This window comes from Babylonia areolata, chromosome 7, assembly GCF_041734735.1.
Source record: "Babylonia areolata isolate BAREFJ2019XMU chromosome 7, ASM4173473v1, whole genome shotgun sequence".
Taxonomy (NCBI): domain Eukaryota; kingdom Metazoa; phylum Mollusca; class Gastropoda; order Neogastropoda; family Buccinidae; genus Babylonia; species Babylonia areolata.
Genome location: NC_134882.1, coordinates 40,092,967 through 40,117,860, shown reverse-complemented (window position 1 = coordinate 40,117,860; position 24,894 = coordinate 40,092,967). Strand labels below are relative to the sequence as shown.

General features: G+C 44.7%; 1 protein-coding gene across 5 annotated transcripts in view; it reads left to right on the top strand.

The window, feature by feature from the left end:
* The window catches only part of LOC143284028 (uncharacterized), a 244,453-nt gene that overhangs the window by 179,695 nt on the left and 39,864 nt on the right, over window positions 1–24,894 (top strand). For all 5 annotated transcript variants that reach the window (XM_076590593.1, XM_076590590.1, XM_076590592.1 and 2 more), the window contains 4 exons: window positions 18,737–18,874; window positions 21,296–21,415; window positions 22,243–22,379; window positions 24,005–24,224. In XM_076590593.1, coding sequence (XP_076446708.1) covers window positions 18,737–18,874; window positions 21,296–21,415; window positions 22,243–22,379; window positions 24,005–24,224 — 615 coding nt within the window. The remainder of the gene's footprint in view (window positions 1–18,736; window positions 18,875–21,295; window positions 21,416–22,242; window positions 22,380–24,004; window positions 24,225–24,894) is intronic.

Sequence of the window (24,894 nt, the reverse complement as noted above, 5' to 3'; positions counted from 1 at the left end):
TTTGTGCGTAGTGCAAGTGGAATCTCCACGCACTTTCCATTGACACAGATCAGGCGCTACGCACCAGGAATGGGAGAGAGAGGGGGGTGGGGGTGGGGGAGGGAGGGAGAGGAAAAGGGATTCTATAAACATAATTATTGATAGAAAAAGAGGGACGATGGGGCAGGAAAGAGAGAGAGAGAGAGGGGGTGGGGGGGGTGGGACGGAGGGAGAGGGAAAGAGAGAGAGAGAGTAGATTCCAAAACTGAGTTTTATTTTTATTTTATTGTTACATATTACGTATTTATGGTCCCATATTTAGTTTGCTAGAAAATCATTTTGTTCGTAACCACACATCATATAAAAAGTGTGAAGATCCAAAGACGATCCTTAAGACTGTGTGTGAAAGCACAATGCGTTGCGAAATCATCGCAAACAAGTACCCTGCCCGTGAAAAAATGCTTCCCCCCCTCCTTTCCTACTCACACTCACAAGGATAGCCTCTCGTAAAGAGATGAGTTTTGAGGTTTTATGTTGGACAGCCCCCCATCCCCTCACCCCCCTCCTCCTCTACGACCTCCCAAGCACCCCCTACCTGCAAACCAGTCACACATAGATCTGGGAAGAAGACAGGCTTGAAGGACCCGCCTGAAGAAGGGTACACCACATGCGCAGTGGATCCAAGACAATTTTCATGAAAGGTCTATTTACCAAATGGGAGGACGAAACGGATAGCTGAGCAGCGCCATGAAATAGCTACATCTAGCGAATCAGAAATGAGGGCGAGAGAGAGGTGGAAGGAGGGGGACAGAGAGAGAGAGAGAGAGAGAGAGAGGGGGGGGGGGATGAAGCGAGTACAATTGCGTGGTGACCTTTTCAGAAACTTAACAGTGATATCGCCGTGTACGATGAACGTGAACATGTATTTTGTAAAGAAGAAAATGCTGAAACAGCGAAGATACAGTTCTTACACACGTTCTTTCATAGCGCAAGCAGTTAAGTTTTTTTTGTTTGTTTTTTAAACAGGAGCTGTGATATTTGTTTTTTAAAGACAAGAGTTTTTGGATGAATGGTCGTTACGTTGTGTTCAGTCAGGAACAGTGAAGGGATTTGGGGTGGGGTGGGGGATGTCGGGTGGGGGATGTGGGGTGTGGGTGGGGGATGTGGGGTGTGGGGTGGGAGGTGTGGGATGTCGGGTGGGGGATGTCGGGTGGAGGATGTGGGATGTAGGGTGGGGGATGTCGGGTGGAGGATGTGAGGTGAGGGATGTCGGGTGTGGGATGTGAGGTGAGGAATGTCGGGTGTGGGATGTCGGATGTGGGATGTGAGGTAGGGGATATCGGATGTGGGATGTGCGGTGAGGGATGTCGGGTGGAGGATGTGGGATGTAGGGTGGGGGATATCGGGTGGAGGATGTGGGATGTAGGGTGGGGGATGTGGGGTGAGGGATGTCGGATGTGGGATGGGGGATGTGGGGTGAGGGATGTCGGATGTGGGATGTGCAGTGAGGGATGTCGGGTGGAGGATGTGGGATGTAGGGTGGATGTCGGGTGGTGGATGTACAGTGAGGGATGTCGGGTGGAGGATGTGGGATGTCGGGTGGAGGATGTGCAGTGAGGGATGTCGGGTGGAGGATGTGGGATGTAGGGTGGGAGATGTCGGGTGGGGGATGTGCGGTGAGGGATGTCGGGTGGAGGATGTGGGATGTAGGGTGGGAGATGTCGGGTGGTGGATGTGCAGTGAGGGATGTCGGGTGGAGGATGTGGGATGTAGGGTGGGAGATGTCGGGTGGGGGATGTGCAGTGAGGGATGTCGGGTGGAGGATGTGGGATGTAGGGTGGGAGATGTCGGGTGGTGGATGTGCAGTGAGGGATGTCGGGTGGAGGATGTGGGATGTCGGGTGGAGGATGTGCAGTGAGGGATGTCGGGTGGAGGATGTGGGATGTAGGGTGGGAGATGTCGGGTGGAGGATGTGGGATGTCGGGTGGGGGATGTGCAGTGAGGGATGTCGGGTGGGGGATGTGCAGTGAGGGATGTCGGGTGGGGGATGTGGGTGAGGGATGTCGGGTGGGGGATGTGCAGTGAGGGATGTCGGGTGGGGGATGTAGGGTGGGGGGCGGGCGGACAAATCAGGTTTGAAGCCTGCAAACACGGAACTAACATTTCAACTAACTCGTTGTTTTGACAAAAACGGGAAAAATTTAAACCGAAATAGACAAAGACTGAAAATGAACCAGCTCTTAATTCTTGCGATGCTCTTGAAATGACCATGCCATAGGCTTTCCAGCTAGAGGTCGGAAGTTTCTGTAAATTCACGCATCCCTTCTAATGAAACTGGATACTTTTCTTAAGTAAGTAAACACACTGGAAACCTGTTGCTCCAAAGATGGCTAAGCTAGACAAAGAAAGAAAGAAAAACAAAGAAACAAACAACAACAGGATGCTCATCATGCTTAAGTATCGGACATTGGACGCTGTCATTTACTTGAACAAACCTCCGTGTTTCTGATGCGTTTTCAAACATGCCTTGTACAGTTGTAGTCATCGGACATGCTTGCTGCTTTTTTTCTTTTGTTTTCTTCTTCTTTTTTTTTATTATTACAAAATGAATGGTACGATGTTCTTTTATGTGACTGGCTTGATTTAAAAAAAAAATTACAAATAAAGTGCTTGATTACAGTGTGAATCTGACGTGTCTTGGTATATAGTTATATCGTTACTCAGTAAAAGTAAGCAAAATCAGTTGGGTTTTTTGTTGTTGTAGAACGTGTCAGATGGTGGTATTTTTATGTGCATGGAAGGAAAGTAGTAAGGAGTCATAGTTGAAAAAATACGAAGGACCCTATGGAATCAGTTAATGTTTTTATCTTCCAGAAAAAAAAAACGAGCTTGATGTCATGAAATGGGTCGATCTTTTACCGACTGAATGGCCTGTGAGGTCTGTTCCATCCTGTGATGGGTTTCGACAGTTCTCTGAATTGCGGAAAACGTTTTTGTGCCACTTGGGAATGTAACGTCGTGCAGGGATTGCCATGCAGTCTGGTTTGTGACGGCTTCTCTCCCACCCCTGCCTCCCCCACACCCCCCTCTCTCTCTCTGTCCCTCACTGTCTGTGTAGTCTGTCTGTCTGCCTGTCTGAGTCTTTCTTCGAATATTATCTGTTTCCACTGCTACCTCTTTCATTTTTCCGATGCTTTCAGGGTTGAGCACATGTAGCTTGTTTTGAAAGCAAGTAGTTGAAGAAGCACTGGATTAATCAGACTTATTAAAGGAGAAGGAGATGAGAGGGGGGAGGGGGAGAGAGAGAGGATTTGGGGGGCGGGGGGGGGACACAAGAGAGGGGAAGGACACAGACAGACAGAGAGAGAGAGAGAGAGAGAGAGAGAGAGAGAGAGAGAGATTTTTTTGGGGGGACGCAAGAGGGTGGAAGGAGAGAGAGGGGGGGATTTCGGGGAGCGGGGGGACACAAGAGAGGGGAAGGACACACACACACAGAGGTTTTTTTTTGGGGGGAAAGCAAGAGGGGGAGGAAGGACAGACACACACACACGGACAGAGAGAGAGAGAGAGAGAGAGAGAGAGAGTTGGTCAACCGTTTATTTAACAGGAAAAGAAGTCAGTCAGCTCTAGGAGTCAGGACGGGCGATTCCAGGTGGAGTGGAGGTGATGGTGGGGAGAGGGGAGTGTTAGTGGTTGCGAAGGACGAAAGGGGTTGCTGGGGTGGGGGGGGGGCGGCTGAAAATGGGTTTGTGTGCCGAGTGAGGAACAGCTGCAGAAGATGTGTGTGTGTCGAAGCGTGTGACACAGCCTTCAGAACGGTCTGCAGTGATCGATCAGCGACAGAACGTGTAGTGTGTGTGTGTGTGTGTGTGTGTGTGTGTGTGTGTGCGTGCGTGCGTGCGTGCGTGTGTGTGTGTGTGTGTGCTTGCGTGTTTTTTTTTTTTTTGTGTGTGTGTGCGCGTATCTGTAAAATATGCATGCGTGTGTGTGGAGGAGGAAGTAATGTTATTCTCTGATCAACACATTAATTTTTTTGTCTTTTTATTTATTTATTTTTTCAAATTTCAGCGTTTTGCTCACACAGCGTTGTCCGTTGCTGCCAAATGGAAAGTGTCTTTTGATTTTCGTTGCGATATTCTTTTCTGGTTCTTCATCTTCTCCTCTTACTCCTCTCTTTCGTCTGTTTGATAATCTTTTCGTTGTGTGTGTGTCTGGTATTTTTTTCATTTTTTTCATGGTCCTTCCCTTAAACACACACACAAATTCACACAGTATGCGTGTATACGCGTGCGCGCGCGCATGCGTCTGTGTGCGAACACTTATGTCGGACGGTAGGTGGCTGCGTGTGTGTTTTGTCCGTGTGTTTGTGCTTAATCTTCCTCCTCCTCTCATCCATGTTCTCTCTCGCAGTGTCTCTCTGTCTGCCCTTGTCTCTTTGTCTCTGGTCCCCAGGGACGGCACGAAGTTTTAGCGAATGAATCAGAATGAATCAGAATCAGAATCAGAATAAATTTTAATGTCAATTAAACCTGAACAAGGTTTATAAGACACGCATGCAAAGTTACACGAAACCACGCACAGAAAAGCAAAACAAAATAGATAAATATTGAACAAGAGATTGAATCACTCCTGCACGCTATGGCGTTTTTGACAGCAGTTACTGACAAATTTCCCAAACAGTCCCACAGGTTTGTCTTCCAGAATTAACTGATTGGGTTTAATAATATTTGGAAGGTATTTTTGAATTTTTTGTATGAATTCTATTCTAATTTCTTTGTATAATTCGCAGTCATCTAAGAAATGATATTCATCCTCTATTGTTTGACATTGTAAATATAGTCTCCTTTCTTTTGGGATGTTGAAATATCTGCCTTTTTCTATTGCTAAATCATGACAGGATATTCTTAATTTGCACAGCAAGGTATGGATAATCCAACTAGATTGCGTTTTTGTTGCTCTTGCTGTGCTCGTCTTGTTATATGTACACGCAAAGTTTCCCGGTCATCAATAGCTGTGGAGGTGAGAGGTCGGAAAACGCTGGGGAACAGGAAGTGATGAATTCTGAACAGGTGTCTTGACACGGCGAACAGGACCAGGTTTGCGCGAGCGATATCATCAGCACAAAGTTTGCATAGTCTTAAGAACGTTCCTAACTCTGACGCTGATTCCACAGACTAAAGAACGTTCTGAACGATAAGCAAACTTAGTGCTGAAAAATGTTGTTAATAAGATCGCTCTTGCAAACAAGCTCAGACTCGAAAGTGACAGTTGCTAATGACTGCGAGCAATAAAAGAAAGAAGAGATAACTAACATCATGTTTGATGTTTGGGTTTTTTTTCTGATTTTTTGTTCTACTTTTCCTTTCGTATTTACCCTTTCTTCTTTCATCTGCGCGTATAGACCTTCGGAATGGACGTTTAAGGGATGGGGTGGTTGGAATTGGTGGAGGGGTCGGGTGGTGATGGTGATCAGCGCGTGGTGAGCAGCACGAGGTGTCTGCACTCTACTCCGCCCTGTCTGACGTTCCGGGGCTGCTGCAGCCACTGGTGGTACGACTGTGGTGCAGAGAACGGGCACTCCGGGAATCGTGGGCATGTATGGGCATATGCGTGGGTCACCAGGGAACCTCTGACGTCAGCAGGTCGTCAGACGTAAGCAGTAGTCCACAGACGTCACCAAGGGATCTGATGTCACCGAAAGGATCTCTGACATCACCAAGGGGGACCACAGGTTCACAGACGTCACCAGGGCTCCTCTTAGGCTGTGCTGGAACTGGCTACTGTATCGGTAGGCAAAGTGGGGAGGACTGTTCGAGGGATTTTGTGCAGTTTCATCTGTGAAACCCAACACCGCGGCCTATTTCTTCTGGCTTCTGGTTGTACTTAAAAAGTTTTTGGTTCCGTTTGGTTTGATTTAACTTTCCATTGTTTTTGGTAACAGGAGAATTGCGTTTTGTCTGGCGCAGTGTCTGGAACATGTTTCCATTTCTTTGATGCGGTTTAGAGTTTGTGTGTGCTTGTGTACATGGGTGAGAGCGCGCGCGCGCACGTGTGTTTGTATTTTCGTGTATGCGTGTGTACGTGCGCCCGCGCGCTGGAGTGTGTGTGTGTGTGTGTGTGTGTGTGTGTGTGTGTGTGTGTGTGCACCAGAATGTGCTCAACAAAAAAAAGAGGATCGTGAAGAAAAGTAGTAGATATGTATTCATTTACATTCACTGATATTCCAAGCATGCTAAAATTGTTAGAAAGAGATTGCTTTGAGAAAACCGTGTCGATTATTATTTATCTTTGTATTTCTTTCCATTACAGCAGACAGTTTTAACAAAAAAGACTTATTTCTGACAAATTCAGCAAGTGTCAAGAGCTGTTTCAGTTTGGCAACTGGTCTTTAAAGGGAAAGATTGAAGAGAATATCGAGAGTGGACTATTCACAAATATGTTTACTTGATATGAACCAGTGCAAAAGAATGGCATGTGTACGAAGGCACGCATAGAAAGGCTTGTGGCTTGTTGGTAGTTCCCACTGTTCTGTAGCAGTCGTGAAAAGTGGCGATGGGATGGAACGCAATAGTGATCCACTAATTTCTTTTCGGCAAGTGAAAACACCACAACAGCTTTGTCGGAGGACAGAACACACGTGGCAAGGATCATATGACCCAGTGGTTTGGAGCGGAGCCCCCCATTTCCCCTGCCCCGACCCCCTCTCCCCCGGGCTACTTACTGTTGGCGAGAGTTGGTCCTGCTTAATTAGCCGGTCTGCGTCTCTCTGCCACGCCAGAGCCCCAGATCTGTCTCCGGTCACCAGGAGACCAGCTTTTGATGGGTACGTTTCCATCCTCTGCCCTCAGGTCACACCCCCACCCCCTTCCCCGCTGACGTCTGCAGGAGTCATGGAACTGATAATAATGAATGCTGTTGGTCCGGAGCTGGAGGCTGTATAGAGCTGTTCACAGCTTCCTGTCATTCGCTCCTACTTTTAGTGTCTCGGTCACCCTCTTTTTTTTTTTTTTTTTTAGTCTGCTAGCCACACTTCCTCCATATATATATATATATATATATATATATATATATATATATATATATATATATATATATATATAATATCGATACTGCCCTGCAGATTGGGAAACAAAAGGGACCAGTCTTGAAATAAAAGATTGGCTCAAACAAACCTTGATGGGACACTGCTTGCGTGGAATTCAGAGCTGATGGGACGGCGCACAGCGACTGGTGTACAGAGAGTTTCTGCCGTAAAAACAAACAAACAAAAAAAAAACCCAACATAGAGGATCCCATGGTACTCGCTCTGATTCTTTGTTTCCGTCTGTGTCTTTGTCTGTCTGCCTCTCTCCCTCTCTCTCTGTCTTCTTTCTCTGTCCCTTCTGTGTCTCTGTCTCTGTCTCTCTCTCTGTATATGTGTGTTGTGTGTGTGCGCGCGGGTACTTTCTTATTTTCCAGGTCATAAGCCGGAAGCCGGGAAAGGAGGTGTATGTATTAAGGTGTCTGGTTGCACTGGTGGTAGGTACTTTAGGAAGATGGGAGGTTACGTGTGGTTGCGGTGGTGAAAGGTACTGTGAGAATCTGTGTTTCTTGACATCACAACCAGTGTGGCGAGAAGACTAGAATGGTGTGCATGAAATGGAAGTACTTGATTCGGCTTGGCCCATGAGGTTTTTTTTTCTCTCACGTCTTCTCATGTAATATTGTCACGCGCCGAGGTTCTCGATTAGATTTGTAGGAATGTCAGGGGCTTTGCTGAGAAACGAAGCATTTGTGAATCAGGATATGGCGTGATCGTCTCAGATATTTTTTGGGACTACGTGCTTAACTTCTTGGATGTTAGGGGTAAGGCCTGAACTGCACGTTGGGTTTATACGAAGGTCAGGCACCTGCTCCTTGTGTTTTTTTTTCTTCCGAAAAGCAGATGTAGTGTAGCGTATGTAGATCAGTCCGCACGCTTTGACATCTTATTGAGTCTGAAATGAAACTTTGTGGAGAGGGCGTGAGGCACTGGGCGCCTTTCCAGCAAGAGGAAATAGCATCCGGCTCGAGATTGGTATGTTAGTTTCCATATATACTATGATCTCTCTCTCTCTCTCTCTCTCTGTGTCTACACACACACACACACACACACACACACACACACACACACACACACACACACACACATATATATACAGAGAAGAAGAAAAACGGAAAGGGAAAGCAGTGGATAAAGAATGCTGACATCAAGCCATATTCAAGTGCTTTACACACACACACACACACACACACACACACACACACACACACACATATATATATATATATATATAGTGCTTTACAAACACACACACACACACACACACACACACACATATATATATATATAGTGCTTTACAAACACACACACACACACACACACACACACATATATATATATATATATATATATATATATGTGTGTGTGTGTGTGTGTGTGTGTGTGTGTGTGTGTGTGTGTGTAAAGCACTTGAATATGGCTTGATGTCAGCATTCTTTATCCACTCCTTTCCCTTTCCGTTTTTCTTCTTCTCTGTACGTTTATGTTCAAGGACCACCCGAGCTGTGTATCGGCGCGGTGAGCTTGACTTGGTTGCGTAAGAACCTTAACAGCGTTAAGTGTTTTTAGTGTTGGGAATTTCCCTAAATTTGCGCTGCTTCCGGAAACTCCTTAGTGCCGAACGCTACCGAGATCGCGCATGCATTCCCAGCTCGGGTGATTAGCGCGTGGTAGGTGGCGCGAAGTGTGTGCACCCCGGCGCTGTCTGACGATCCATGCCCCCCACCCCCCCTCCCTCCACCCACACCCCCGGTGCACTGGATGTCTAGATATGCAGGCAGCAGGCCGTCTGGGTCTTGCGGGTTTCGGACCATCATCACCACGGTTCCTCAGACATCTTTTGTTCTCATCTCCAGCCTTGCTGAAGCTGCTGCCATAACGCAAGGGATTGAGGATGGTTTTGTGGGGGCAGGGGGATTTATGTGAAGCTTCTGTGGGACTTCGTCACCTTCATGTCTTCCCCCGCTCCCTCCCACCCTTCCCCGCATCTCCAGACTAATTATTGTTCTTATAACCACTCGTTTTGATTTGATTAACTTCCTACCTTTCTCTGTTTTTGTTATTGGAGCAGCACGTTCGGAAATTTGTTTCAACCTTTTCGACGCTGTTTTGGCTTGCATTCTTTGATTCAGTGTCTTTTCACTTTGAGTGATACCATATTTGTGTGTGTGTTGGGTTTGGGGGGTGGGGGGTGCGCACGCGCCCGCTTGCGTATGTGAATGCGCGTGCCAGAATGAGTTACAACAACAAAACAACAAAAATATATAAAGAAGGATAGTCAACCAGTACATAGTTATGTATGATCAGTATCAGTAGCTCAAGGAGGCGTCACTGCGTTCGACAAATCCATATACGCTACACCACATTTGCCAGGCAGATGCCTGACCAGCAGGGTAACCCAACGCGCTTAGTCAGGCCTTGAGGAAGAAAAAAAGAAGTAAAATTAATGAATATTTGAATTTGAATTTAAAAACGAAAAAAAAGAAAAGAAAAAAAGAAAAGAAAAAAATATGATCAATGACATCACAATCATTTTCACAGAGACGTGATTTTGTTTAAAACCCAATTACTATATATTTTTTTTCTGAATTCATTACTCTGTGTGTGTGTGTGTGTGTGTGTGTGTGCGTGCGTGCGTGCGTGCGTGCGTGTGTGTGTGTGTGTGTGTGTGTGTGTGTGTGTGTGTGTGTATGTGTGTGTGTGGAGGAGAGAGGGTGGGGAGGCGGGGGGGGGGGGGGGAGGTTATAACAGGAGAGCGTGTTCCTGACTGAAACTAGCCAAAGTTATAAGCTGCTTGTTTTTGCATGGCGTTTTGCGTGGTGTACTTTCATAAAGTGGTTGGGTAGTTGGCATGATAATAATATAATAAAACAATTATCTTATTTAAAAGTGTGACAAGTGTGACCCTAGTGATTAATGAAGGCATTAGGATCTGTGGTCTCTCTGACAGTCCATACACCCAATGTACAGAATGTTCAAGTAGTGATTGGATGGAGGACAGGTAAGATTTGCAATTCTACGCGGACTAATCAAAACATTATACAGTGAAAGCAAGACCACCGCTTGTTGAAAGGGAAAACGTTCTGGACTGGAACCCACGACCAGCGAAAGAATGGCAGATATGGATGAAGGCTGACAAACGGAGGAGGAGGAGTAGTTTAGTAATAATAATAATAATAATGGATACTTATATAGCACACTAACCAGAAATCTGCTCTAGGTGCTTTACAAAAACGCTTTTGTTAACATAAAACATTATATCTATGTTACATACACACACCAAAATGTGACCACACACACACGCACACGCACACACACACACACACACACACACACACACACACACACACACTGTATACATACATTTTAACATTCTTGTGTATCTAACAGCTACCCTAACACATACGCACACATAGGCAGGCACAAACTTACATAAACACACGCACACACAATACACATTCATATACATGCATGTAGTTATGTACACATACATATGTATACACACACAGTCAAGCACACCTAACGAAAAGGAAGTGGACCTGCCACAATTGAACTTATTGCTGAGGGAAAAGGTGAGTTTTGAGACGAGATTTAAAAGATGCGAGGGAATCAGAATGACGGAGGTTATCAGGGAGCTTGTTCCACGTCTTTGGCGATTAGTCACGTTGTAAGAGTCACATGACCGGTAGGGAGGAGTGGAGCCTGCAGGGGGTACATGAGGGGGGTGAGGTGGAGGTTTTGGTGATGACTGGCACGCCTGTGTCAGTCTGCGGCTGCGGGGTGTGTGGAACTGGTTGCTCACAGCTCCTTGTTGTACGTGCCCGCTCTTAATGTCTCACTCCACTTCACCCCTCCTGAAGTCTGCTGTCAAGACCCCCCACGCCCCTTCCAACATATCCCATTGTTCATTTTCGTCTGTCCTTAACAAAACGCTGATTTTGAAGAAAGCGAAGGGGAGTTAATGGAGGGAATATGTTCTGGAAATGTCTGTTTTTTTTAAAATGTGAAAGATGTATTGGACGGGGTCATAGGAAGTAGACGAACTCTGTAACATGTCTGCCTTATGAATGATTAGAAGGCTTACCGTTTGAACTATTAACGGTTGAGGTTGATTAAACAGTTTATTGATTTACTTATTAAAGATCGTAAACAGTTCGATCGCAGACAGTGTTTTTCACTGTAAAGAGAAAGTAACCCATCCACCAAGAAGGCTCAAAAACCCTTTTTCGAAAAGGCTGCAATTTATTTCAAGTAAAAAACGAAAGTGGTCGTCGGAGGAGAAAAAGAAGGGCTGCAATTTACTCCAAGTAAAGAAACGGAAGTGGTTGTCCAAAGAGAAGAATAAACGGAAGAAAGAGGTGGCGCCATTTCAGTCACCCCATGAGTGGTTCGGTTTTTTTTAAACAGCCGATTCCGCCCGTGTTGATTGAGGAACAAAGATGTCAACTAAAACACCACTCTCGAACTTTGAGCTTGGCTTGGACATCTGTCACTAGGACACCGCGTGTATGGGGTTCATAGGTGGTGGCTCTCGAAGTCAGGGCGGGTTGGGGAGGTCGGAAGAACGTTCGTGAGGGGTGGGGGATGGGGGGGGGGGCAGTTTGGTTTCACGTGCTCTTTCTGTTTCTGTCTTTGTCTGTCTCGTGTGTGTGTGTGTGTGTGTGTGTGTGTGTGTGTGTGTGTAGAATATGTAAGTGTGCATGTAAAATGTATGTGTGTGTTACAGAGAGAGAGAGAGAGAGAGAGAGAGAGAGAGAGAGAGAGAGAGAGAGCGAGAGCAATGTCTGCTAAACACATACTTCAGTTTCGACGCAGCTTGCACCGACTTTACCTGAATGTATGTATGACTTAACATATGGATAAGACCGATTACATCCATCGCCAATTTATTTTTATATTTTTGTATTAAGATTGGAAATGAACTTAACGTCTGTGTCCGTTTCTCAGACATTCATGGGCGTGTATAAAGTACACCACTGTCAGTTCTGTGATGACAGAACAAAAAGAAGACGAGGGTCGCTGGGTGAATGATGTGTCCGTGTCTGTGGGACCAACAACGATTTCTGGATGTCAGAATGTGTGGCAGGCGATGGATCGCTCTCACAGTGACCTTTTCAGCCAGTCCTTCTCTGATTCACTGCACTGTCTGCCGCCTTGGGGCTGGGGATGGTTGAGACACAGACAGACATGCTAGCAGCCCAGTTGTTATTTCTTTCCATCGCCAGTGTTTAAAATTTTTTTTTTTTATAGTACCACCAATATTCTGCCTGCACACACACACACACACACACACACACACACACACACACACACACCGATACACACACACACACACACAACACACACACACACACACACACACACCCCCTCCTTCCCAGCTCGTGTACTCACGCACGGGCACACGTACGCTTCTACGTATGCGGACACGCCATCACACAGGCACGAACACGTCTGGTTTATCAATCTGGACCAAATTATGGAATGTATGCTTCGTGAAATCTTACTTCTCATTAAGTGAGTTTTAATCTGGTCCTGAAGGAAAGTGTACGACAAACGAAACAGCTGACTCCGGCATACATCCACCTTGAGCAGCAAGAAGAGAACGACGAAAATACCTTCACGTCTCTGACATTGTGGGAGAAGTGGACTTGCTTTTCACTTGGCCAAAAGTACATGTTGCTGGAGGGCATCTCGGAAACCACACGAAGCGAAAAACCAGACCAGGAATTCACGACTATTTACCATTTTCATGTACCTCCACAGGAGTTTCCTGAAATAAGCAGGTTTTGTTTTTGGTGTCAAGTGCCGAAGATGAGTATTGGTGGCAAGCCACACTCAACACAACACCAGAAACCAGTTGTTCGATTCGGGACAGTGGCACATACCACTCGGTATGTATACCCTTGATACCATCCCTCTTTCCTTCAGACGAGTGCTGTCCAGACGATGACCTGAGGATTCTTGTTCTGCTCACATGGAGTACAGTTGTACGTTCAGCCGGAACAAGAGGGAACAAGTGGTGGTTCTTGTCCAGGATTTCACCATCGTACAACCACCGATGCATGTGGAAAACGCAGCAACTCGGTCGAAGGCTGAGGTTGCCAAAAAGGTCCCCTACGCCCGCTCTCCCTCCTCCCCCAGCACACACACACACACACACACACACACACACACACACACACGCAAACACACACACACACACACACACACACACACACACACACACTCACACTCACACACTGTCACAATCCGTAAGGGGTTGCCCATATACCCCCACTCCTTCCCAAACTAGATAACGTTCCGACAACACAAACACAGAGACACAGAAAATTCAGCTCGGTTCTTTACAGGGGTCATTAAAAAACATAAATACACGCAACAAATCAAAGCATTCAAATAGATATCCCCTAACCACAGCACAATTCTATTACAGTTTCATAGTCAACTGCAGCGCCAGTTCAGCTCAGCTATGCTGCCAGAGTTCAGACTCGAACTCATCCAGACAGCTGAAGACTGACGACGCTTGCAGTTTCGATGGCTGGGGTAGGATCGGGATGAGAGGGGAAGTGGGGAAGGGTACGTTGGAAGTGAGGAGCGGGAGTGAGTGGGAGCGGGCGTGAGGAAGTTTTGGGAAGGACACGGCGAAATCTTATTTTTCTGACGCTTTCGATGTTTCCTTTTCCTTTTCTTTTGTTCGCTTTTCTTTTCTCTCTTCTACCTCATAAAAATACATTGCCGGTGCATTATTTTTTGCGTTTCCTGCAGAAACTCTCATATACATTTCTGTCTCTCTCTTTTTGGACTTGGCGTCTTCTTTGAGTGACGTGTTTTAGCGTCCAGGAAATGTGAATTGCCCGATGGCATTTTTCGGCAGATTCCGCTCACTCGTTTTTAGACGACAGTAGATAATTGTATTTAGATATTGTTGTTTTGTTGTTGTTTTTCTCAAACCCCTGGTGAAGAACTGGTGGAATGGCCAACATCAGAGGCACATGCTGGCTTTATGTGTTTAGATAAAGAGAAAGGGTGAGGGGGACGGTGGGGGGTATTCAATCGAGGGCCTAGCCCCATATGAACAGGTGGCAATAACTGAATGATAGATATGTCATTGTGACTGTGAATGTAGTTTGTAATTGTTAATATAAACGGCGCAGCTTATTCCATAACAAGCTACCAACAAAGCTGATAGGTGTCTCTCTTAATTGAAACGCTCTATAGAGATACAAAGCATAACTACGTGTAGTGTTTTCATCATTCGATGACATCGGTAAACATAGTCGAAGTAAACGTGGATTTACGTATTTTTTTCAGGAATGAATTGTATTCGTAGGTCATACAGGCTAGGACATTTCAGAATAAAGTGGCCTTTTCCTCTCTGGATTCCGTGCGCAAAGGATAGAACTCAGAATGTCAAATGGTTTTGTAACGGTATTTGTGTGTGCTTAATTCAGAAATATCAAATCTAAATCTGGTGAGAGTAATTCGCAGGTGTCTGTTCAAATCAAACAGAAGGTATCGCTTCACTTTATGATTAGAAGTATAGACTCGATACATATCAAACCTTTCGCTCGATTGGATGTGGTTTTCCCACCCCTGCCGCTTACAGTCTTATAAATCGTTGACGAAAATATTGCACAAGTCTGATTTCATCACCTACTCCTTGATATTCCCATGCGTACCTAAGCTCAGGTTCATATGTTACCATTTGTACATTCGACACCCAATTTCTTTTGTCTCTTCAGTTGATATCATTTCAACATATTGTAAGATTTACTTGACAGTCGATTATTACTCATTTCAAAAAAAAAAATTATCCAGTAACGAATGCGTCTAATAGCAGATTTGATACAGATTGGGTACTGATAGTTTCTCCATACACTGAATCATTGTGCGTCCCCATTTCAATCCCAAGAATGTCTTGAGACTAGATAGATGAACAGACTCGCAATGCTTACCAGTTTTCCTATCTAATCACCACAATTCTTAACCATACTAACCATACAAAAAAGATAGGTCAGGAGATTTATCATTCAACAAATGACGTTTATTCATAAGAAATGGCAATGCGTTCTTTGCTCTGCTGTATAAACTTACATGCAATTACAAAACTCAAACGCACTGAGAAAAAACATTGCAATATATTTATACACATTAACCGCAGGCATTACAATGCCACCGTAAACCCATCTTTCCTTCGCTGCCAAATAACCGCCTTTCCAAGAGCAGTAATGTTATTCTTGTCCGTATTAACCCGTAAATGTAACCGTAGCTGGATTCTTCAAATTATTCAACTGTATCGCGAGAGAGAGAGAGAGAGAGAGAGAGAGAGAGAGAGAGAGAGAGACTTGACACTTTGACTCTTTACTGTCATTAGCTTAACAGCCCATGTGACAGGGCGATACAGGGCAAGTTACAGTGTCGTTTTATCCAATCATTTGAAAAAGTAAAACAAAACAAAAACAAAAACTAACCACCAGAGGTTATATCAATAAACAACAGCCAACTGACTTTGCTGAGTTTGGGAAGTTGAGAAAGACGGTCTGCTTTAATCAAAGGTTATTGTTAATGTGTCCATGTATATCAAACGTTCACAACATATCATAAAACCAACCTTTGTCTTTTTTTTGTTTCTGAAAAAGACGTACAAATAAGAGGAGTGCGTGCACACTGTTACGCACGGACCTACGCACACGCACACGCACTCACTCACTCACACACACACACACACACACACACACACACACACACACACACACACACACACACACACACACACACACACACACACACACACACACACACACACACACACACACAAAAGCACACACACACACACATACATACATACACACACACGCACACGCACGCACGCACGCACCCACCCACCCATACACACACACACACGCGCGCGCGCGCGCGCTCGCTCGTTCTCGTCTATAACTCATTCATTTATGCATACAGAGGAGTGACGATTTAGGGGAATATTTGATGCTGGCAACCCAATCCTCGTGGCGGTGGTTAGGGTCCTGTTTTGTGACGAGGCTATGCATATCCCTTCATGTGTTTCCAGCAAAATGTCCACCAGAAGCAATTTTATATTGGTTCCGGACACAGTTGCCGGAACGCCTGTTTATTCTTGACTCGAGACGGGTTGTCTGTGGACTGGGATGACGCTGGTACTAACACTGTAGTCTTCCACACCTAGGACGTAGCAAATGCATGAATAACGATATGAAATCGTTTTGTATGCGTATCAAACACCAGGGAACGGGCAGGGCGGCTGAAAATCATGTATAAGCAAAACGTTTGTGGTGGTGAGCGTATTTGTTTAATGGAACTCATAACGTGTCAGTTTGCAGTCGACTGGTACGCTGACGATATTAAAGGATGTCGGAGGAATATGTATTATGTGGCTCAGTTGTGTACTTGCTTGTTGCTGTATTCGGTGTTTTGCTCAAATAGACTGTTAGTTTCTCACTTCCGAGAAAGCAGGCACTTGTAGAGTTCATCTGGTTGAGCGTGGGCATTACCAATGAAAAGTGAAAGCAAAATAAGTGAAACAGTAAACTTGACTCCCCCGTACCCCCAAAAAACAACAACAACAACAACAACAAAAAACAAACAAAAAAACAAAACAAAACAAAAACACAAAAAACACCCAACAAAACAACAACAAAAAACAAAAACAAAATTTTAAAAACCAACAAACAACAAAAAACAACACAAAAAAACCCCCACAAAAAAACAACAAACAAAAACCGATACACATAAACACACACACACATACACACACACACACACACACACACACACACACACACACACACCTGTGGTCCAAACTCAACACATAAAAAAAACGCTGCTTTTATATCCTTGACCAGTTTTCAAAGCCAGCGGTATTTGCTCTCATTTCTTTCTCCACCGCACATGGCCCCAGGCCACAGAATGCCATGCAGAGGGAGAAAGGTAGATTCGCTAATGACTTGCAAGTGCCTGAACCCCCTTCCTCTGATTACCCATGCAGGAGATCAAATACGCACGTTAAAGGTCCTGTAAATCATGTCAGCGTTCGGTGGGTTATGGAAACAAGAACATACCCAGCACGCATGTCCCCTAAAACGGAGTATGACTGCCTAAATGGTGGGCTAAAAACGGTCATACACGTAAAATTCCACTCGTGGTGCGAGTGAACGTGGAACGCGGAAGAAGTCGACTACTCGATTGTGGTGTGTGTGTGTGTGTGTGTGTGTGTGTGTGTGAGAGAGAGAGAGAAGAACCGTTGACAACGATTGACTTTCTTCTTTGCCAAGGAAGGCAGGCATACTGTTTAATGTACTGTGACTTAAACTGGTGATTGTAGAATCTGAATAAAGCATTAATTTTCACACTTGATTTGTCATTATTAAAGGATAAAAGGAAGGATATGAGGATGAGTTGTATGATGAGCTGGGGGAAACGGAATATGTGGAGAGTGGAATCAAATATGAACATTTGAAATAGTAGAAGCGCAAGTATAGAAAATCGCTTTTTGCACTTCTTAAAAGGAAAGTCGGCAAAAGGACGTCATTAATTTAACAAAAGAAGCAAATGCTGTTGAATGTAAAAAATCCAAATCTTCGAAGATGACCCGTTTTCATGTAAGGCTTTACTACCAAATGCATCAGTCAGTGCAGTGGTGAGTTTTCGACAGGTCACTGAGCATCCAGATTTAACTAACCTGTCAGTCAGAAGGCCATCCCCAAAGCCGAGAAAGATCTTGGTCTAAATCTAATGTTGATGCGCAGAGTAGCGTCATTACTCAGACCGACCGGACTTAAAAGCGAATTATGTGCCCATTCATGAAAGGGAGAAAGTGCCATCGTTAATAGACCATCATCATAGTCGTCTTCACCATCCCCCTCCCTAATTTTGCTACTGCTGCTGCTTGCGAACATTCACCGTATTGGTAAATCTTGCAAGAGTTTGACGTCAGCTTTTGTTCACATCATTTTTGACTCACTTGTGTAAACAAAGTGAGTCTATGTTTTAACCCGGTATTCGGTTGTCTGTGTGTGTCTGTGTGTCCGTGGTAAACTTTAACATTGACATTTTCTCTGCAAATACTTTGTCAGTTGACACCAAATTAGGCATAAAAATAGGAAAAATTCAGTTCTTTCCAGTCATCTTGTTTAAAACAATATTGCACCTTTGGGATGGGCACAAAAAAAAAAAGAAAAAAAAGAAGCCTAATTATATGCAAACTGCATTTATATTTTTTGTATTCTCTAAACTTGGCACTTTGATCTGATATTCTGACCCAACAACAAGAGCAGTCATTATTATCATTTTTTGTTCAAACAGGAACTTCTTTTTGCTAAGCATGGAAGTTTTATTTATTTTGGAAACGTTTTGGTGCAGATAGTAAAAAAAAAAGGAAAATTACTCTGTAATTAATGCTAGGGGACTTAATTCGAATCTGGTTAGGACTTTTTTTTTTTAACGCGAAGCTTCATAATAACAAATACAGAACACATTTTAACGATTAGATTTTCTTTTTTTAAGCGTATCAGAAGTGAGTCTTGAAGGCCTTGCCTGTCTTGTTTCTATTACCACCATCGCCACCACCACCACTACTCACATAACTTCTGCTACTACTACTAATTCCACTGCTTCTACACGTCATCTGTGTGTGTGCAGGACGTGATGGTGTCGCTGCAGGAGAAGCTGAACCTGACGTGTGTGCATCACTTCAGTCTGGTGCTGCAGAACATGAAGAACAACTCTGGCACTGCCGCCAAGATGACTCTGCTGCAGCATCACGAAACTCTGGCTGAGGTAAGAACGGAGAAATGGCATAAACACTAAGTGTTGGCTGTAAAATGACTCACTTTTGATAAGAGACATCCAATGTTTCAGACCTTGGGTCTGTCTTCAGGGAATGTATTGGGGGGTGGGGGGTGGGGTGGGGGTGGGGACCCTGGCGGAGGCAAATGCACGTCATCTGTGGGTTTAAATAGTATCTGACTTGAAAAGACCCTAATGCAAATGCAGTGAATGGGACAGGGTAACAAGAATGTCTGATATATGATGTCAGTGTGGTTCTTTTATTTCCGTATTCTTCTTTTGTTGTTATTAAAAAAAAATCAATAATGTATAATGATTGAGAGAGTGAGTGAGTGAGTGACTGACCGTAAGCAACACATTGTTTACCGACTGTTTATTGTTTTCCGACTGTTTATTCATTCTGACCCGCATGATTCTGGCGCGCTTCATCTTCGTATAGTGAAGTGACACAGATAGGGAAAGAGTAATAAAACAGTGCCAAACATTTACACACTAGCATGCCTTGTGTTCAGATGCTCTCTGTTGAGCTGGTCTTCACACGTAAAGGATAAGTGTCAAGGCCCAATCAGTTAGAATTGGGTTGTGATCCTGTGATTCTGATCCAGAATTTTAAGGATCCTTCATTGTCGGAGATAGGGCAAAAAGTAATAGTGCACTTCAGCTGATTGCTAACTAACTGTGAGTTAACGATTTTGCTGGCAGTTGGGCTGCTTTGTCTGACTGTTGTGAAACCGGCCCCAGTGTGATATCTCATGAAAAAATCCCGATGGATATCTCTATGAAACTTTATGGAACGACAGGCCATAAGACCGTGAAAATACTCAAAACCAAAAAGAACACCCAAAAATAACCACCATTATTTGGAAATCTAAACATATTTTTGACCACTCAGGGGGGAGGGGATCTATGTTTAGCATGATAACACCACAGCACACAGACGAACGTGTGAGGAAAATGGACCAATTGGGTTGCTAGGCGGGAGGTGGGTGGTGTAACGGAGTGCCCCGTGGATTGTGATTTGCAGGTCCGATTAGTTTCTGGTGAATCTCCAGGTCCATCACATCACTTCCACGAATGCCAGCAGTCTCTGTCTATCTCCCACTCACTTATCTATCTTCTTTTTCTATCCCCTCGTCACTCTCTATCTCGCTCTCCCTTCCCACTCCTCCTCCTCTCTCTCTCACCTCTCTCCCCTCCCTCTCTCTCCTTCCTATCTCTCTCTTTCCCTCACTCTCTCTCTCTCTCCTCCCCCCTCTCTCTCTCCCTCTTCCCTCCTCTCTCCCCTCCCTCTCTCTCCTTCCTCTCTCTCTCTTTCCCTCACTCTCTCTCTCCCTTCTCCCCCCTCTCTCTCTCCCTCTTCCCTCCTTCTCTCTCTCACCTCTCTCCCCTCCCTCTCTCTCCTTCCTATCTCTCTCTTTCCCTCACTCTCTCTCTCTCTCCTTCCCCCCTCTCTCTCTCCCTCTTCCCTCCTTCTCCGAGTCTCTCTCATTCATTCATGGGGACACCATTCAAGAGCACGGACAAATCCGTCTGGACAGGGCGGTAGGTAGGGGGAAGGAAGTGGGCAGAAGCCGGAGGAAATAAGGCGGGGACCAAACTCCCTTCATTTCGGCGCCATTGTGCGGGGCAGGGCCCACGGACCAAGAGGAGACGATTGGAAAGGGGGGTGGGGGGCCGGGTGTGTGTGTGTGTGTGGGGGGGGGGGGGGGCAGTAGATGAGAGTTTTTAGAGAGGCGGAAGTAACAGGAAGGTTGACAGGAAGTGAGGGAAGGAATGATGAAGGGGGAAGAGAGGGTGGGTTTGGGGGTGGAGGGAGGGAGGGGTCTGGCGGAAGTGGCACTGGACGTGAGTTGAGAATTTTGAGATGATTTGCTGAGAGCATTGTCGTGATTATGTATGTATGTATGTCTCTCTCCCTCCCTCTCTCTCTCTCTCTGTCAATTTGTATATTGTTTAATTATTGCTGATCATAATTATGACGATACTAAGTACCAGCTATGTAGTGAACTCATTATGAAAGTTTATCAGGAGTAAAGCCATTCGCGTTATGTGGTGCACACACGTATTTCCAATCGTTCGCACCTATGCACATAAATGTGCACTCTCTGCCCGATCACTCCACCTGCTGTCTTCCTCCAGAAACACAAACACCCCCCTCCCCCCCCCCCTCCCACACACACACACCCGTGGCACACAACTAGGTGGACGAGCAACAACATTTCAATTACTGACAGTTTATGTGTATGAGGTAATGATATGTTTAAGCATATACGAAACATTCAATAAAATGATCAATAAAAGACATGAAACTTAAACGCACTTGGCATTTTGTAACCTCATTGTTGAAGGCCGATCTGTGTGTGTGTGTGTGTGTGTGTGTGTGTGTGTGTGTGTGTGTGTGTGTGTGTTTAGATTGCCGCCAGACAGGGTGCCCGTTATTTCCGTTGTCTCTTCCGGGTCACCTTTGTCCCCAAAGACGCCTATGACCTGCTGAAAGAGGACCCTGTCGCCTTCGAGTACTTTTATCTGCAGGTACGTGATGGGCATACTTTTACCTGTAGTTAAATATTTGGCATATTGTGTACGAATACTGTTGCCTTTAGTTACACAATGGGCGTATTATGTGGAAGGACGTTACCTGCAGGCACACAGTGGGCGTGTGCTGTAGGAACACTTTTACCTTTAGTTACATAATGGGCGTATGGTGTTGGAACACTTTTATTACCTGTATTTACATACTGGGCGATTGTGTAGGAACACTGTTACCTTTGATTACATTATGGGTTTATTGTGTGAGAGTATTTTACCAGCAGGTACATAATGGGCACATTGTGTAAGAACACCCTTTAGCTGTAGTTATAGAATGTGCATATTGTATAAGAACACCTTTACCTGTAGTTACATTATGGACGTATTGTACAGGAACTGTTTTACCTGTTGTTATATATGGATGTATTGTGCGGAAGTATTTTGCCCTCAGATGCATATTGGACGTGTGGCACATAATGGGCGTATTGTGTGGTTGTATTTTACCTGCAGGTGCATAATGGGCGTATGTTGAATTACTTTTACCTGTAGTTACATAACGGGCGTATTGTGTTGGAACACTGTCCGAGATGAAGTATAAGGTCAATGATAACAATGATGATAATGACATTGATAACGTTTCAGGGCTGTAACGACGTGATTCACGAGCGCTTTGCCTCCGAGATGAAGTATAAGGTCAATGATAACAATAATGATAATGACATCGATAACGTTTCAGTGCTGTAACGACGTGATTCACGAGCGCTTTGCCTCCGAGATGAAGTATAAGGTCAATGATAACAATAATGATAATGACATCGATAACGTTTCAGTGCTGTAACGACGTGATTCACGAGCGCTTTGCCTCCGAGATGAAATATGACACCGCCCTGAGGCTGGCTGCCCTGCACATCCAGCAACACGCCATCACCAACAACATGGCCGCCAAGTTCTCCATCAAGGCCGTCATGTGAGTGGGAACACAGCGGGAAAGGCGGTGTTAAGGCCAGCACATTGTTTTCAGAACTCTTTATCACGTTTATCACGTGTCAAAGACAATCCAACACGATGTTTTCAAAACTTCCTATCGCATGGGACAGACACTCCAACAATTTGTTTTGAGAACTCTTTATCGCGTGACAGACAGTTGCCTTTTCAAATAGTTTCCTTTACTCAGAATCGAAAGTTTGAACTTACATATTTGTTAAGTATGTCTCTAAAAGTCTGGAGTCATAGTAAGAATGAACTTTTTTTTTTATTGAACATGTTCAAAATGACTCCCGGTAATTGAGACACACAGGTCCAGTCGATGATACTGCCAGTCCCCAAAAGTTTGGTTGATGATGGTAGGATCGAGCTGCTTGCAAGCATTACCCTGAAAAAAAAAAGAAAATGGAGGAAACCACTATGAGTCCAGACTTTTGGAACACACTATACATTGAGGAAGGTGGTGAGAATTCAGTTTTCAGTTTTAAGGAAGAGTGAAAGCGTGTGGTTTGATCCATATAAGCTAGCTACACTACATCTGATGGTGTATGAATTATGCAACTAAGCTCATACTTTCTGATCTGTGTAAAGGGAATTTCTACTTTGTGTAGCGAGGATGATAAGGTCTCTACCAAAACTGCAGGTTTTTGTTATTTATTTTATTTTGGCATAATTATGTAGTGTAATTATGTCGGTGATTGCAAAGTTCATACTTGGAGAATTATTTAAGGCACGGGGATTACAGTTCAAACAGCTGTGTCAGGGGATCATAAGGAAACATATTATCCCTTCCCCTCTCATTCTGTCTACAAATGATTGTTCTTTTCATTGGTATATGCAGATTTGAGACTTACAAATGGAAATGAAAAATGAGACCTTCAGACATAACGCACATACACACGTTCACACACGGAAGTATGCATACTCGTGGAGACAGGAGATTATTTGGACTTGTATATTTATTCACTGTCATCTATTCTCAGATAACTTTCTCTGTCTCTGTGTCTCTTCCGAATTCCCTCCCTGCATCTCCGCTGTGCCTTCTTTCTCTCTACCTCCCTCACTATACGTTATGAGTGGAAGCATTATGAGTTGACACTGTTTTATCATTGAAACACACGGCATTCATACATTTACCGTGAAATAATATTCATTCACGCGTTATTGCTTGAATTGTCTCATATTTATGTGTACCCCTTCAAATGGGGCCATCGTTATCATTAAATGCTAATTTGACATTTACATCTTCCCTTGAAAGGGCTTCGACCTTTCCTGAATAAACCATCGTTATCGTTAAATGTCAGTTATTTATGCCTGCCCCTTGAAACGACCACAGCCTTGATTAAACCATTGTTATCATAAAATGTCATTATATGCGCCCCTTCAAACGGCCACGGCCTTTCTTGAATAAACCATCGTTATCGATAAATGTCACTTATTTATATCTTCCTCTTGAAAGAGCCACGGCCTTTCTTGAAAACAACATCGTTATCGTTAAATTACTTTTAGTTACATGCGCCACTTCAAACGATGAGGGCCTTTCTTGAATAAACCATTGTTATCGTTACTCCCCTTCCCCTGTTTTTTTATCATGTGCCTCCTGAACAGCCGAGACTGCGGGCTGGACAAGTTCGTGTCCAAGAGCCTGCTGGAGTCGATGAAGGGGAAGGAGCTGAAGCGGATGCTGGGCCAGTACCTCAAGATGAACCAGAGTCTGGCGGCGCCAGGACAGAAGCAGCTGACGGCCCTTCAAGCCAAGCTGCACTACCTCAAGATCGTCGGCCGCCTCAAGACCTTCGGCTCCAGGGTCTTCATGGTCACCCTGCTGGTCAGTGAGGGCTCTGAGGAGTCTGGGAGCAAATTTCAGTTTTCAGATTCAATTACTCAATGAGGCATCATTACCTTTGGACAAATCCATAAACGCCACACCACATCTACCGGACCAGCAACATAACCAGCACGCTTAGTCAGGCCTTGCGTGCATGCATATATATTTATCTGTCAAGAGTGGATTTCTTCTGTAGAATTTTGCCATAGGACAATACTTTTGTTGCCATGGGTTCTTTTTCAGTGCGCTAAGTGCTTGATGCACACGGGACCTCGGTTTATCATCTCATCCGAATGACTAGACGCTCAGTCTGATTTTCCAAACTTGGGAGAAAGGGCGAGAGACTGATTCGAACCCACACCCTCACGGACTTCATATATTGGCAGCTGAGCGTCTTAACCATTCTGGTACCTCCCTCTCGGGAGCAAGGGAAGAAAGGAAGGAATGAGCTAGACTGGTTTTGTTGGGTGCGTAAGAATATCTACACGTTTGGGATGTGTTTTCAGTGGCCGTTTCTGGGCCAGGGGGGCAGTGGGTTAAGATTCAGGTTCAGTTTCAAGGAGGTGTCAAAACGTGCGGACCGATCCATGTACGCTTCATCACATCTGCTGGTTAGATGTCTGACTTTGCATTTTACCCAACGTGCTGATCAGACCTTGGGTTGGGTGTT